Genomic DNA, 11,576 nt, shown 5'->3' with positions numbered 1-11,576 from the left:
CGGACAGTCGGGCCTCTTCGGCCTCCAAGGTCGGGGGAGTCTCACTTTGGAACGACCGAACCACGGCCATCCCGCCCTCAATCATCGCCAAAGCGAAATCCCTGCTCCGGATACACTCGAGGGAACCCAGGGAAGCAGAAATCTTCGCAAAGCGAGCTTGAAACTCCGCACGAAGGGCATCCATAGCCTCTTGGATCTCGCGGCGCGCTAGTCCCGCGTCACTCTCGATCTGACGCTGGAGTCGACGCACCTCCGAGGATTTGGCCTTCCTGGCCTTCTTTTCCTTAAGCAAGGAACTCGCCGTCTTCCCAAGGTCCCTCTCAAGCTCTCCTATCGCAACCTCGAGCTTCGACACTTTCACAGAGTGAGAGTCCTCGACAGCCGTCAACATGGCCTCGGTTTCGGACCATCTGCCCTGAAGCTCCACCAACTCCCCGGAAAGGCGACTGGTCTCAGAACCACATTCGCTGATCATCCCATCGATCAACGATATGAACTGCGAACGGTGAGAATTCTTAAGACTAAGTCCGAGAAAAGAATGCACAAAAGACGATCGAGAATTCAAACAAGAGACAAACCTTTCCGCGAAATCCCGAGGCTAGGCTCCATCCACCTCGCTGCGAAGTCTCCCCGTCGCCACTCTTGGGGAGTTTCCTCTTCCGACTCTTAGGCTGAGTATCCAGGACAGCGCTAGGAGCACGCAATGCCAGAACGATTTCCTTTCTGGCTGGAGGAGGAGGCATAGAGTCAGCAGCCTTCTCCTTGTCCTCGACGAGGATCGGAGTCGTGGAAGATCCCGCAGGAAGGGCTTGCGAGAGAGGAGCCATGACTTCGGTCCCATGACACGGGGCAACGACCTGCGCGGAAGAAGATGGAAACTCGGAGCCAGCTTGAGCTAGCTCTTTCTCGGCTTGGCGACGAACTAGTTTCTCTCGGAAAGAAAGATGACCGGCAACACAAGCCGGCGCTTCCGTCGGAGAAGTTAGAACCGGAGCCGGAGAAGTGGCCTCGCCCATCTCGACGTCGGAATTCTTCTTAACACCTTGGGAGGAAGACATGTTGAAAGGGAAGTTATGAAACTAGAGAGGTTTTTGAAGGAATGAAGAAGGGAAGGTGTGAAGAAAATGAATGACAAGAGCTCACTACTTATAGAAGTATGGGTTCGGAATATCGTCTCGACAACTTTTTTCTGCGGAGTTTAAAATGTGAATTTCGTCCGATACACTTAAACTTGTCAAAGTCATCTATCCGCCCGCTAGAGTCATAACTCTAACGGGCTAGGGGGCTAACTGTTGGGGTCAAAAACGGTTACGACAAATTTAATATTAAAAACGTCCGAGGAAGAAAATAAGAATTCCTCCGAAGAGTACTTTTCGAAATAGATTCTTCCTTACGAAAAAGCTTTACGGAAGAAAGAATCAAGATGTCCGACGAAAGCCCGCTCGGTCGCTACGTAGCGACCAAATATATGTGGAAATTCGCACTGTCGATTTCCGTTTAAATAAGGAAACTAGGAAAACCCTAATTTCCCAGAGGTCCCGGATCTCTGCGAGAGCCAACGACAAGTGACCAAATATATGTGGAAATCGTGAAAAGATAACAAACGAGTTTAGAGAAAACAATAGATCTTATTTCGAATCTGCGTAAGAGCGTTGCGATCATTACAAGAGATCATAAGAGCTTTGGCCGCAAAGGCTATCAGCGAGTTACCTAGTTCTAGCAGCCTAAAAGCTCAAACCTAGTTGAGTCGCAGCTCGATAACAAAAGACGAAAAAGATATATAAAAGGTTTTTGATTGATTTCGGACTGAACCTTGTTAAAGGCTGCCTACGTACCCCTTTCGAGGATCAAGCCGAACGTAGTTCAGTTGATAGAGCTGGACAAGAGATCGAACTGCCTGGGCGAGTTCGTCTAGTAATTGAGTGCCAGTCATAGAAACCGAACTTGTCGAGAATAAAGCCTAAAGTTTCTAAGTGCAGAGAATTCCGAGTCTAAAAAGTTCTCCCCCATGCTCCTCGCCTAGGACTCCTTATATACTAGCTCCAAGGTCGGTTTACGCTTTTACTCTTCTGCCCTTAAGCCGTCATAGCATAAAAATGGAGATATTCCATTTTTCCCGATTTTCACAATTATCTTCAAAACTTCCGTATTTATCCGCGGAAACTTGACATTTATCCTTCCTTGTGGACCAAGTGTAAACCGGGCTGTGGTTTACGGGCTTTTGGTTAAGAAATCGCAGGATGGGCCTCGAGTCGTGTTTTAGGTCCCTTTGGGCCGTCTTCCGACTCGAAGAGTTTACTACGATTTCGTTCAACAAAGAAAGAACTTTCCGCGGTTTCTAATCCGCGAAGTTTGATCGATGATTTAGAATAGCGGAAAACATAGACTGAGCTCGCTACGGTCTTCGAGAGATAGCATTTGAAGGTTTGACGAGAATGCATGGACTGGTGTCATACCGATGTTCGGAAGAGATCAGTCGCTACGCAGCGACCGAACTTTGGCTCGAGCCCGTCGCTACGTAGCGACCGAGCGAGACGGACGCTCGGTCGCTACGTAGCGACCGAGCTTGGCTCAGGCTCGGTCGTTACGTAGCGACCGAGCTTGGCTCGGACTCGGTCGCTACGTAGCGACCGAGCGAGACGAACGCTCGGTCACTACGTAGCGACCGAGCTTGGCTCGGGCTCGGTCGCTACGTAGCGACCGAGCGAGACGGATGCTCGGTCGCTACGTAGCGACCGAGCTTGGCTCAGGCTCGGTCGCTACGTAGCGACCGAGCGAGACGGACGCTCGGTCGCTACGTAGCGACCGATCTTGGCTCGGGCTAGGTCGCTACGTCGCGACCGAGCGAGACGGACGCTCGGTCGCTACGTAGCGACCGAGCTTGGCTCAGGCTCGGTCGCTACGTAGCGACCAAGCTTGGCTCGGGCTCGGTCGCTACGTAGCAACCGAGCGAGACGGATTCTCGGTCGCTACGTAGCGACCGAGCTTGGCTCGGGCTCGGTCGCTACGTAGCGACTGAGCTTGGCTCGGGCTCGGTCGCTACGTAGCGACCGAGCGAGACGGATGCTCGGTCGCTACGTAGCGACCGAGCGAGATGGACTCTCGGTCGCTACGTAGCGACCGAGCTTGGCTCGGGCTTGGTCGCTACGTAGCGACCGAGCTGTGTGCATGCTTGGTCGCCGCGTATCGATCGAGCTTGGCTTGTCCGCGGTCTGATTTCCATATTCGAGCTTGTCCGCGGCCGATTTGGATACATGTCTGTTCCCTTCGGACAATTGGTATTTAGTGGTTCGATTGAGATTTGGACGAGATTTTACTGCAAGGCTCTTCGTAAAGATATCTTTACGAAGATTACTTTTCATAAAACGTTTATGCCGATTTTTACGGACTTTCAGACATTGATTCCGTCGTGACCGTTTTTGACCCCAACAATATGTACCTCCAGATCTCGTATGATACCTCCTGATCGTTTTTCTGAAAGATCCACAAAGGTGAAGGATTCTGTTGAAGGTTCGATGGTCAAACCAAGCTGGTCTGCCATGATCCTAGGGAGGATACTAACTGATGCTCCTGTGTCACACATTAAATGGAGAAAATTCAACATCCTTGACTACGCATGGTATTGCAAATTTCCCAGGATCACTCTTCTTCGTCAATGTGATCCTTTGTCTCATCGTCTCTCTGACTTGATGAAACATTCTCCTAATGTCCTCCTCAGTTACCTTTGTTTCTCTGAAGAACATCCACAACCGGTGTGTGAAGTAAGCTTCATCAAAGCTTTTTCGATTGGGATTCTGAGGACTCTTTTAGTGAAACTGTGGGAACCGAAATTCGCACTATCGATTTCCGTTTAAATAAGGAAACTAGGAAAACCCTAATTTCCCAGAGGGCCCGGATATCTGTTAATTACCACACGTCAAGCAATCAGAATACGAGAATAACAACGATAAAGTATAAGAAATCGAAAAGGAGAGCAAAGAAGATCTTATTTCCGAATTTGCGTATGAGCGTTTACAACAAGGTATAAGCCTGGGCTCGAGCGCTGTCGGCGAGATTCCTAGTTCTAGCAACCCTAAGACGGCTAGACCTAATTGAGTCGCAGCTCGAAATAACAAAAACGGAAAAATGCCTAAATTGCTCTAAATGCTAAGTTTTCTCTGGAAAAATTCTCCTCCATGCTCCTCGCCTAGGACTCCTTATATACTAGCTCCAAGGTCGGTTTACGCTTTTACTCTTCTGCCCTTAAGATGTCATAGCATAAAAATGGAGATATTCCATTTTCCCGATCTTCACAATTATCTTCAAAACTTCCGTATTTATCCGCGGAAACTTGACATTTATCCTTCCTTGTGGACCAAGCGTAAACCGTGCTGTGGTTTACGGGCCTTTGGTTAAGAAATCATAGGATTGGCCTCGAGTCGTGTTTTAGGTCCCTTTGGGCCGTCTTCCGACTCGACACGTTTACTACGAGTTCTTTCGATAAAGAACGAACTTTCCGCGGTTTTTAATTCGCAAAGTCTGATCGATGATTTAGAATAGCGGAAAGTATGGACTGAGCTTGCTACGGTGTTCGGGAGATAGCATTTGAAGGTTTGACGAGAATGCATGGACTGGTGTTGTATCGATGTTCGGAAGAGCTTGGTCGTTACGCAACGCCCGAGCTTTGGCTCAAGCCCGGTTGCTACGTAGCGACCGAGCTTGGCCGAGCTCGGTCGCTACATAACGACTGAGCGGGATGCGCGCTCGGTCGCTACGTAACGACTGAGCGGGATGTCCGCTCGGTCGCTACGTAGCGACCGAGCTTTGGCCGAGCTCGGTCGCTACGTAGCGACCGAGCTTTGGCTTAAGCTCGGTCAATACGTAGCGACCGAGCTTAGCCGAGCTCGGTCGCTACGTAGCGACCGAGCGGGACGATTGCTTGGTCGCTACGTAGCGACCGAGCTTTGGCTTGAGCTCGGTTAATACGTAGCGACCGAGCGGGACGATTGCTCGGTCGCTACGTAGCGACCGAGCTTTGGCTCGAGCTTGGTCGCTACGTAGCGACCGAGCGTGTCGGATGTTCGGTCGCTTCGTAGCGACCGGCATCGACTCGGGCTTGGTTGCTATGTAGCGACCGGACAGCGTGTATGTGCGGTAGTTACGCAACGACCGAGCTTGGTTCGTTTGCTTTTGAATCTTCAAGGATACTTCTTGGTAAAAACTTCGTATCGGTTATTTTTTACGAAAGTTATATCTTTCTTTTTACTATCTGTTTTGGAAATATGACCTCCGAGGATTTTCGGGTGGTAATTCCGTCTTGACCATTTTTGACCCCAACAGTTAGCCCCCCAGCCCGTTAGGACCATGCATCACAGGGTCCTATCGTGCGGTTAGGCATGTTTGGCAAGTTAGGCGTATTGGATGGAATTAATATCCGAAAGTCCGAGCTTGAATAGTAAATTCTCATGCCTATAAGAAGGGAGGTAACTTGTTTCACATTTTTTTCACTTTCTTGTTTTCTCTAAGATCTTTCTTAAGAAAAGTCTATTTCTTTCTCTCCACCCTTTTCCTCTATTTTGTCAAGAGAAGTGTAAAATGTCGAGCAAGAAAAAGATTTCGAAAAAAGGGTCTTCATCCGCGAGTGCTTACGAAGAGCTCATTGTTCCGAAGATGGAGTTTGTGCCTCACTCGGTACATCCCGCCGAGAATGAGGCATGGTGGGTTGCACCTTATGGTTCGATGACTCCTCCCAAAGAGAAGTCGTTCCCGGTCCTGATCCATCGTGGAGTCGAGAAAGGGGATGCAAGCAGGAGTACCGACGAGTTTCTCGTGATCATGCGATCGTTCTACCATATCCCGGATGCTGTGGAGTTCCGGATTCCCTATCCCGGAGAGTGTGCTAACAGCCCCCCAGAGGGTTACTTCACTTGCTACGAGGCGTTCGTAGTACGTTGTCGCTTATGGTTCCCAATCCTCGAAATCCTCGTCCGAGTGTTGGACCGTTTCGAGGTTGCGATAAGCCAGTTGACTCCTCTCGCCATTCAGCATCTTATTGGGATCCTGATCCTGAGCTACGAGCATGGCCTTTCCCTTTCCGTCGATCATTTTGAAGCGCTTTTGAGGCTTCAACTCGTCAAAGATACGGACAAGCATAGGCTGGTCCCTCGGAACTTTATGTCAGTGGTTAAGAAGTTCATTTCGAACTTCAACTCGTGGAAGAAGTTTTTCTTCTTTGTTCGTATAGACGCTGCATCTGTCGAAGAGAGTTTCATTCCACTGTTCCGGAGGTTGCCGAACGATCATCCTTTCATCAATCCTCTTGCTCTGTTCCCCGAGGACATCATTGCGGTGAGGGATCTTCTTAGGAATGGTCCCTTCTTTTGGACTTCCTTTACGCCGAAGAGGATTCGGAAGGCACTGAGGTTCGTGCACCCTGGTCCTGCCTCGGTTGCGGACACGGGAAGCGACTCCGAACCTGATAACCAGAATCCCGTTGTAGCCCCAGCAGCTGTGCCGGAGTCGAGCTCTTGGAAGGGAAAGGATATCGACCTTGGCGACATAGAATTTTCGATGGATGACTCTATGCTTCCAGGATGGGATCCGAACCTTGCTTATGGCGATGGGAGTGGCTTGAGCGAGCTCCCTATTCCGGATTTCGATGATTTCTTTGCTGGTCTGTCACCCGGTTTTGATGCTCCTCCACCTGCGAAAGAGTCGGCGAGGCCGAAAGTCGTCGCAGAAGGGTCTCGAAACATCAATGGGGTATGATTTTTTCGAAAATATTTGTGATTGCCTGGGTATTTCTTTTTCTGCTCACAATGCGTTAATTGGTTTCGCAGGGCCTCAACTTGCTTGGCTCGGCCATTGAAGCGAGCCATAGGGAGGCTATGGTCTATCGTTTTAAAGCGGAGAAAGCGGAACGAGATCTCGCTCCCATGCAAGGCGAGATGTTGGAGCGAGGAGCGCAACTTACTCGTGATCATGGTACGAATCGAGCATCTTCTCAGAGTCAACTGGAAGTGCTAGACCAAAAGAGTGATCAAAAGAGTGATCGAATTGCGTTTGTTTAAGACGGCTGGCGTGTTTGTCGGGGCCAATCGACGAACGGGGTGTAAGGTTTTTGGTGGTCGCGTTCGGACAGTTTGTTCGTATTATCTTTGAATTTTAACTTTGCGACGTCTCGCAGTTGTTTCGAGGATTATACGTGTATCTTCAAATGTTTGAAAGATGATAACTTTACGATTTTTGGCCCGGATGAGGCCGCAGACAAGAGTCTTAATGTTTCCAGGCGTGTCCTGAAATTTTTTTGTGTTTAACTGAAGCGTAAACGTTTTCGATAAAAAGAAGCAACGTAGATTGTAGTAAAAGTTTTTGAAGTTTCTAAAAACTCGATTACAATAATGAAGATTTTTCTAAGTGGGAGTGTCCGAGTATACGCACCCATTCCCCCCCCCCCTTTTTAGAGAGGGGGATAGCTGAACTCGTCTTTTGACGGGCTGCCTACGTACCCCTTTCGAGGATCAAGTCATCTCGTAGTTCTGTTTCATGCCGCGAGTGTTTTTACTCGGCAGTAGATGTCGCGATGTCCGCCTTAACCATGTCGATCGTGGCTGGGTCAACGCTATTTTCCGGATGTTCCGATTGAGTTGTAGCGTGGGCTTCGGACTCGTGTTGAGTTTCGACGTCCGATGCGTTTGCGTCGGCAGCCGATTTTAATTCGTCTTTCCTCGGGGCGTTTTTGGCCGAAGATCGATCTATCCTCGAGCGCTTGCCGTTTGCAGCTGCAGAAGTCGTGATTTGCCTTAACTTGTGCTCTGCGACGAAGCATAGCCGCGACTGTTTTTGGCATCCCTAGATAGCCGCGACTCCGCTTGGGGTTGGGAATTTGAGACCCAGGTGGTAGGTCGACGGAACTGCCTGCATGGCGTTGAGCCATGGGGTTCCCATGATCACGTTGTAGATAGCGGGATGATCGACTACCGCGAACTCGACGATTTTCGTGATCTCCTTGGCCATGACTGGCAACTGGATCAATCCAAGAGTCATCGATACTTCGCCTGAAAAACCCGTGAGCGGTTTTGGCGTCGGAATTACTTCTCCGAGTTCGATGCTCATCCGCTTGAGAGTGTCGCGGAAGATTACGTTGACCGTGCTTCCCGTGTCGACGAGTACCCTTCCGACTTCTAAGTCTTGAATGACGAGATCTATGACGAGTGGATCGCAGTGAGGTTGATCGATGCCGCCGGCTTCCTCCTTGGTGAAGGTGATCGAGCAATTTTTGCCATCTCGGGGAGGAGACCATGTAGGCCAATTTGCACTCGACTCTGCCTTCCGTTGGTAAGCCTTGATGGCCGACACAGTATCGCTGCAGTATTGTGATCCTCCGATGATCATATTGACTCTGCGACGATTGTTATCGTTCCCCTTGTCGTCCGGCCTCCTACCGCATTTATCCCCAGGCTGGTTTCGTTGAGGGGATTTTTCAGCGGGCGGATTTCTGTCCGTCTTTGGAGGGCGATTAGAATCGAGGATGAGATCCTTGACGCTAGTTACTTCCGAGAGCTCTCCAGCGAGTAGCTTCGCGGCCAGTCTTGCTCCCAAGACTTTGCAGTTGGTCGTGGAGTGTCCTCGGGACTGGTGGAACTCGCAGAAGCTGTTTTTGTCATACCCTTGATTGCGAGTCCACGTGTTGCCCGTGGTTCGGCCTTGATCCGAATTGATCGCATAATTATGCGCCCCTTGGAGATCTTCCCCTTCGTGATGGACGTATTTGTCGTTACGAGAGTTCTTCTTTCTTCCTTTTGGATCCACGTCCTTCAGGGATGGTCTTATCGCCTTATGTTTTTGAGATAAGACCTTAGTTTCTTCCTCGACTATGATGTAGTCTGTTGCTTTGTGGAGGGTGTCCTGGATCGTTCACAGTTTGTCGAGAGTTATCCACTTTCTGAATTTTGACTTGTACCAGAGCGTCTTCCTCAGCGCGTCGATGGCCACTTTGTCGCTTATCCCGCTGACCCTGGACATTATCAGCTTGAACCGACTGATAAACTCGCGGAGGGGTTCGTCTTCCCTCTGGGAGAGACTCCAGAGATCAACATCGGAAGTTTCCCTGTCTATGAATACAAAGTATTGTTTAAGAAATTCCGATGCGAGCTGTCAGAAACTCCCGATGGTGTTACGACGAAGGCGTGCGAACCATTCAAGCGCTGCTCCTTCCAGGTTTTTGACGAGCAGGCGGCAGTAGCCGGCATCCTTTTCGCCGTCCTTCAGTCTAGCTCTTCCCATCGCGATGTGGAAAGCCTGAATGTGCGCTTTTAGATCGGCCGTACCATCGTACTTTGGTATTTTGATTTTTCCCGGATCAAACACCCTCATGTCCGAAATTCGACTGGTAAAAGGGGTCTTCCGAGCTCCTTCCAGCAGTCGATCGATTTCGGGGGCAGCACTAGTAGCATGATGGATTTGAGACTTTACGGCCTTCACTTCTGCCGCAGTCTTGGTGATATAGTCACGAAGATCGCGAATATCCGGTGTCTCGTCAGTAGATTTCCGAGCCTGTCGGCGTTTACTGCGAGTGAGCTCGGTTTACCTTTCAGCCAGCTCCTCTTGTTCGTTCCATTAGGCGATTTCTTCTTCTTCCGTCATTGTTTTTTCGAACGGGGAGCCTTCCCGAGCAGATCGGCTCCTGGTCCTTCTTGGGTGTCTGTCGACGTCCTCGTCGGTGTCGTTGGAGACATCGCTACGATCCAGGTCAATGCGTTCGGCCTCGTTATCCTCCGAGTCCTTTGCAGGGGGCAGAAGACTTTCTGGGTTCCCCTTTTCGATGGGAGATTTCTCGCTAGGGTTTTGACCGGAAGGTCGTTCCCCGGGGACGGATTGCTTGGGTCCTTGCCGTTAAGGTATTCACGAGCTTATCATGTTCTTCCGACCTTTTCTCATAGGTGGCGAACATCTTTTTAAACTCCTCGAGCGTCGCGGCGTTGGCTTGTGCGTTGGCCGCGGATACGTCCGCTGCTGGAGTATTGAGATCGGTGCCGCTGCCTCCGTTAAGAGGGTTTGCACGTTATCCGCGTCGTTAGTTGACATGTCTGATTGAGAGTGTTGTGGCTTTTGCACTGTCGACTTCCGTTTAAATCAGGAAACTAGGAAAACCCTAATTTCCCAGAGGGTCCGGATATCTGCTAATTACCACACGTCAAGCAATCAGAACATGAGAATAACAACGATAAAGTATAAGAAATCGAAAAGGAGAGCAAAGAAGATCTTATTTCCGAATTTGCGTATGAGCGTTTACAACAAGGTATAAGCCTGGGCTCGAGAGCTGTCGGCGAGATTCCTAGTTCTAGCAACCCTAAGACGGCTAAACCTAATTGAATCGCAGCTCGAAATAACAAAAACGGAAAAATGCCTAAATTGCTCTAAATGCTAAGTTTTCTCTGAAAAAATTCCCCTCCATGCTCCTCGCCTAGGACTCCTTATATACTAGCTCCAAAGTTGGTTTACGCTTTTACTCTTCTGCCCTTAAGCCGTCATAGCATAAAAATGGAGATATTCCATTTTTCCCGATCTTCACAATTATCTTCAAAACTTCCGTATTTATCCGCGGAAACTTGACATTTATCCTTCCTTGTGGACCAAGCGTAAACCGTGTTGTGGTTTACGGGCCTTTGGTTAAGAAATCGTAAGATGGGACTCGAGTCGTGTTTTAGGTCCCTTTGGGCCGTCTTCCGACTCGACACGTTTACTACGAGTTCTTTCGATAAAGAACGAACTTTCTGCGGTTTTTAATTCGCAAAGTCTGATCGATGATTTAGAATAGCGGAAAGCATGGACTGAGCTTGCTACGGTCTTCGGGAGATAGCATTTGAAGGTTTGACGAGAATGCATGGACTGGTGTTGTATCGATGTTCGGAAGAGCTTGGTCGTTACGCAACGACCGAGCTTGGCCGAGCTCGGTCGCTACGTAACGACCGAGCGGGACGTGCGCTCGGTCGCTACGTAGCGACCGAGCTTTGGCTCGAGCTTGGTCGCTACGCGCTCGGTCGCTACGTAGCGACCGAGCTTTGGCGTGAGCTTGGTCGCTACGTAGCGACCGAACTTAGCCGAGGTCGGTCGCTACGTAGCGACCGAGCGGGACGATTGCTCGGTCGCTACGTAACAACCGAGCTTTGGCTCGAGCTTGGTCGCTACGTAGCGACCGAGCAGGTCGGATGTTCGGTCGCTTTGTAGCGACCGGCATCGACTCGGACTTGGTTGCTATGTAGCGACCGGACAGCGTGTATGTGCGGTAGTTACGCAACGACCGAGCTTGGTTCGTTTGCTTTTGAATCTTCAAGGATACTTCTTCGTAAAAACTTCGTATCGGTTATTTTTTACGAAAATTATATCTTTCTTTTTACTATCTCTTTCGGAAATATGACCTCCGAGGATTTTCGGGTGGTAATTCCGTCGTGACCGTTTTTGACCCTAACAATCGATCGACGTGTGTACATTCACATCGCTCGACTCTAAGGTCTCAGCCGTGAATGAGAGGCTGAGGACTTACGAAGACATGCATGACCGCTTTATATCACCAGTCATGCTAGATTTAAACAAAT

At 49.6% G+C, this 11,576-nt stretch overlaps 1 protein-coding gene across 1 annotated transcript in view; it reads right to left on the bottom strand.

The window, feature by feature from the left end:
- The window catches only part of LOC117127527, a 3,308-nt gene extending 2,250 nt beyond the window's left edge, over window positions 1–1,058 (bottom strand). Inside the window, exon 1 of the mRNA XM_033278101.1 lies at window positions 950–1,058. Within this exon, the coding sequence (XP_033133992.1) occupies window positions 950–1,058 (109 nt within the window). The remainder of the gene's footprint in view (window positions 1–949) is intronic.
- Between the last annotated feature and the right edge of the window lie 10,518 nt (window positions 1,059–11,576).

Source organism: Brassica rapa, chromosome A08 (assembly GCF_000309985.2).
Source record: "Brassica rapa cultivar Chiifu-401-42 chromosome A08, CAAS_Brap_v3.01, whole genome shotgun sequence".
Taxonomy (NCBI): domain Eukaryota; kingdom Viridiplantae; phylum Streptophyta; class Magnoliopsida; order Brassicales; family Brassicaceae; genus Brassica; species Brassica rapa.
This window is presented reverse-complemented; position numbering and strand designations above follow the sequence as displayed.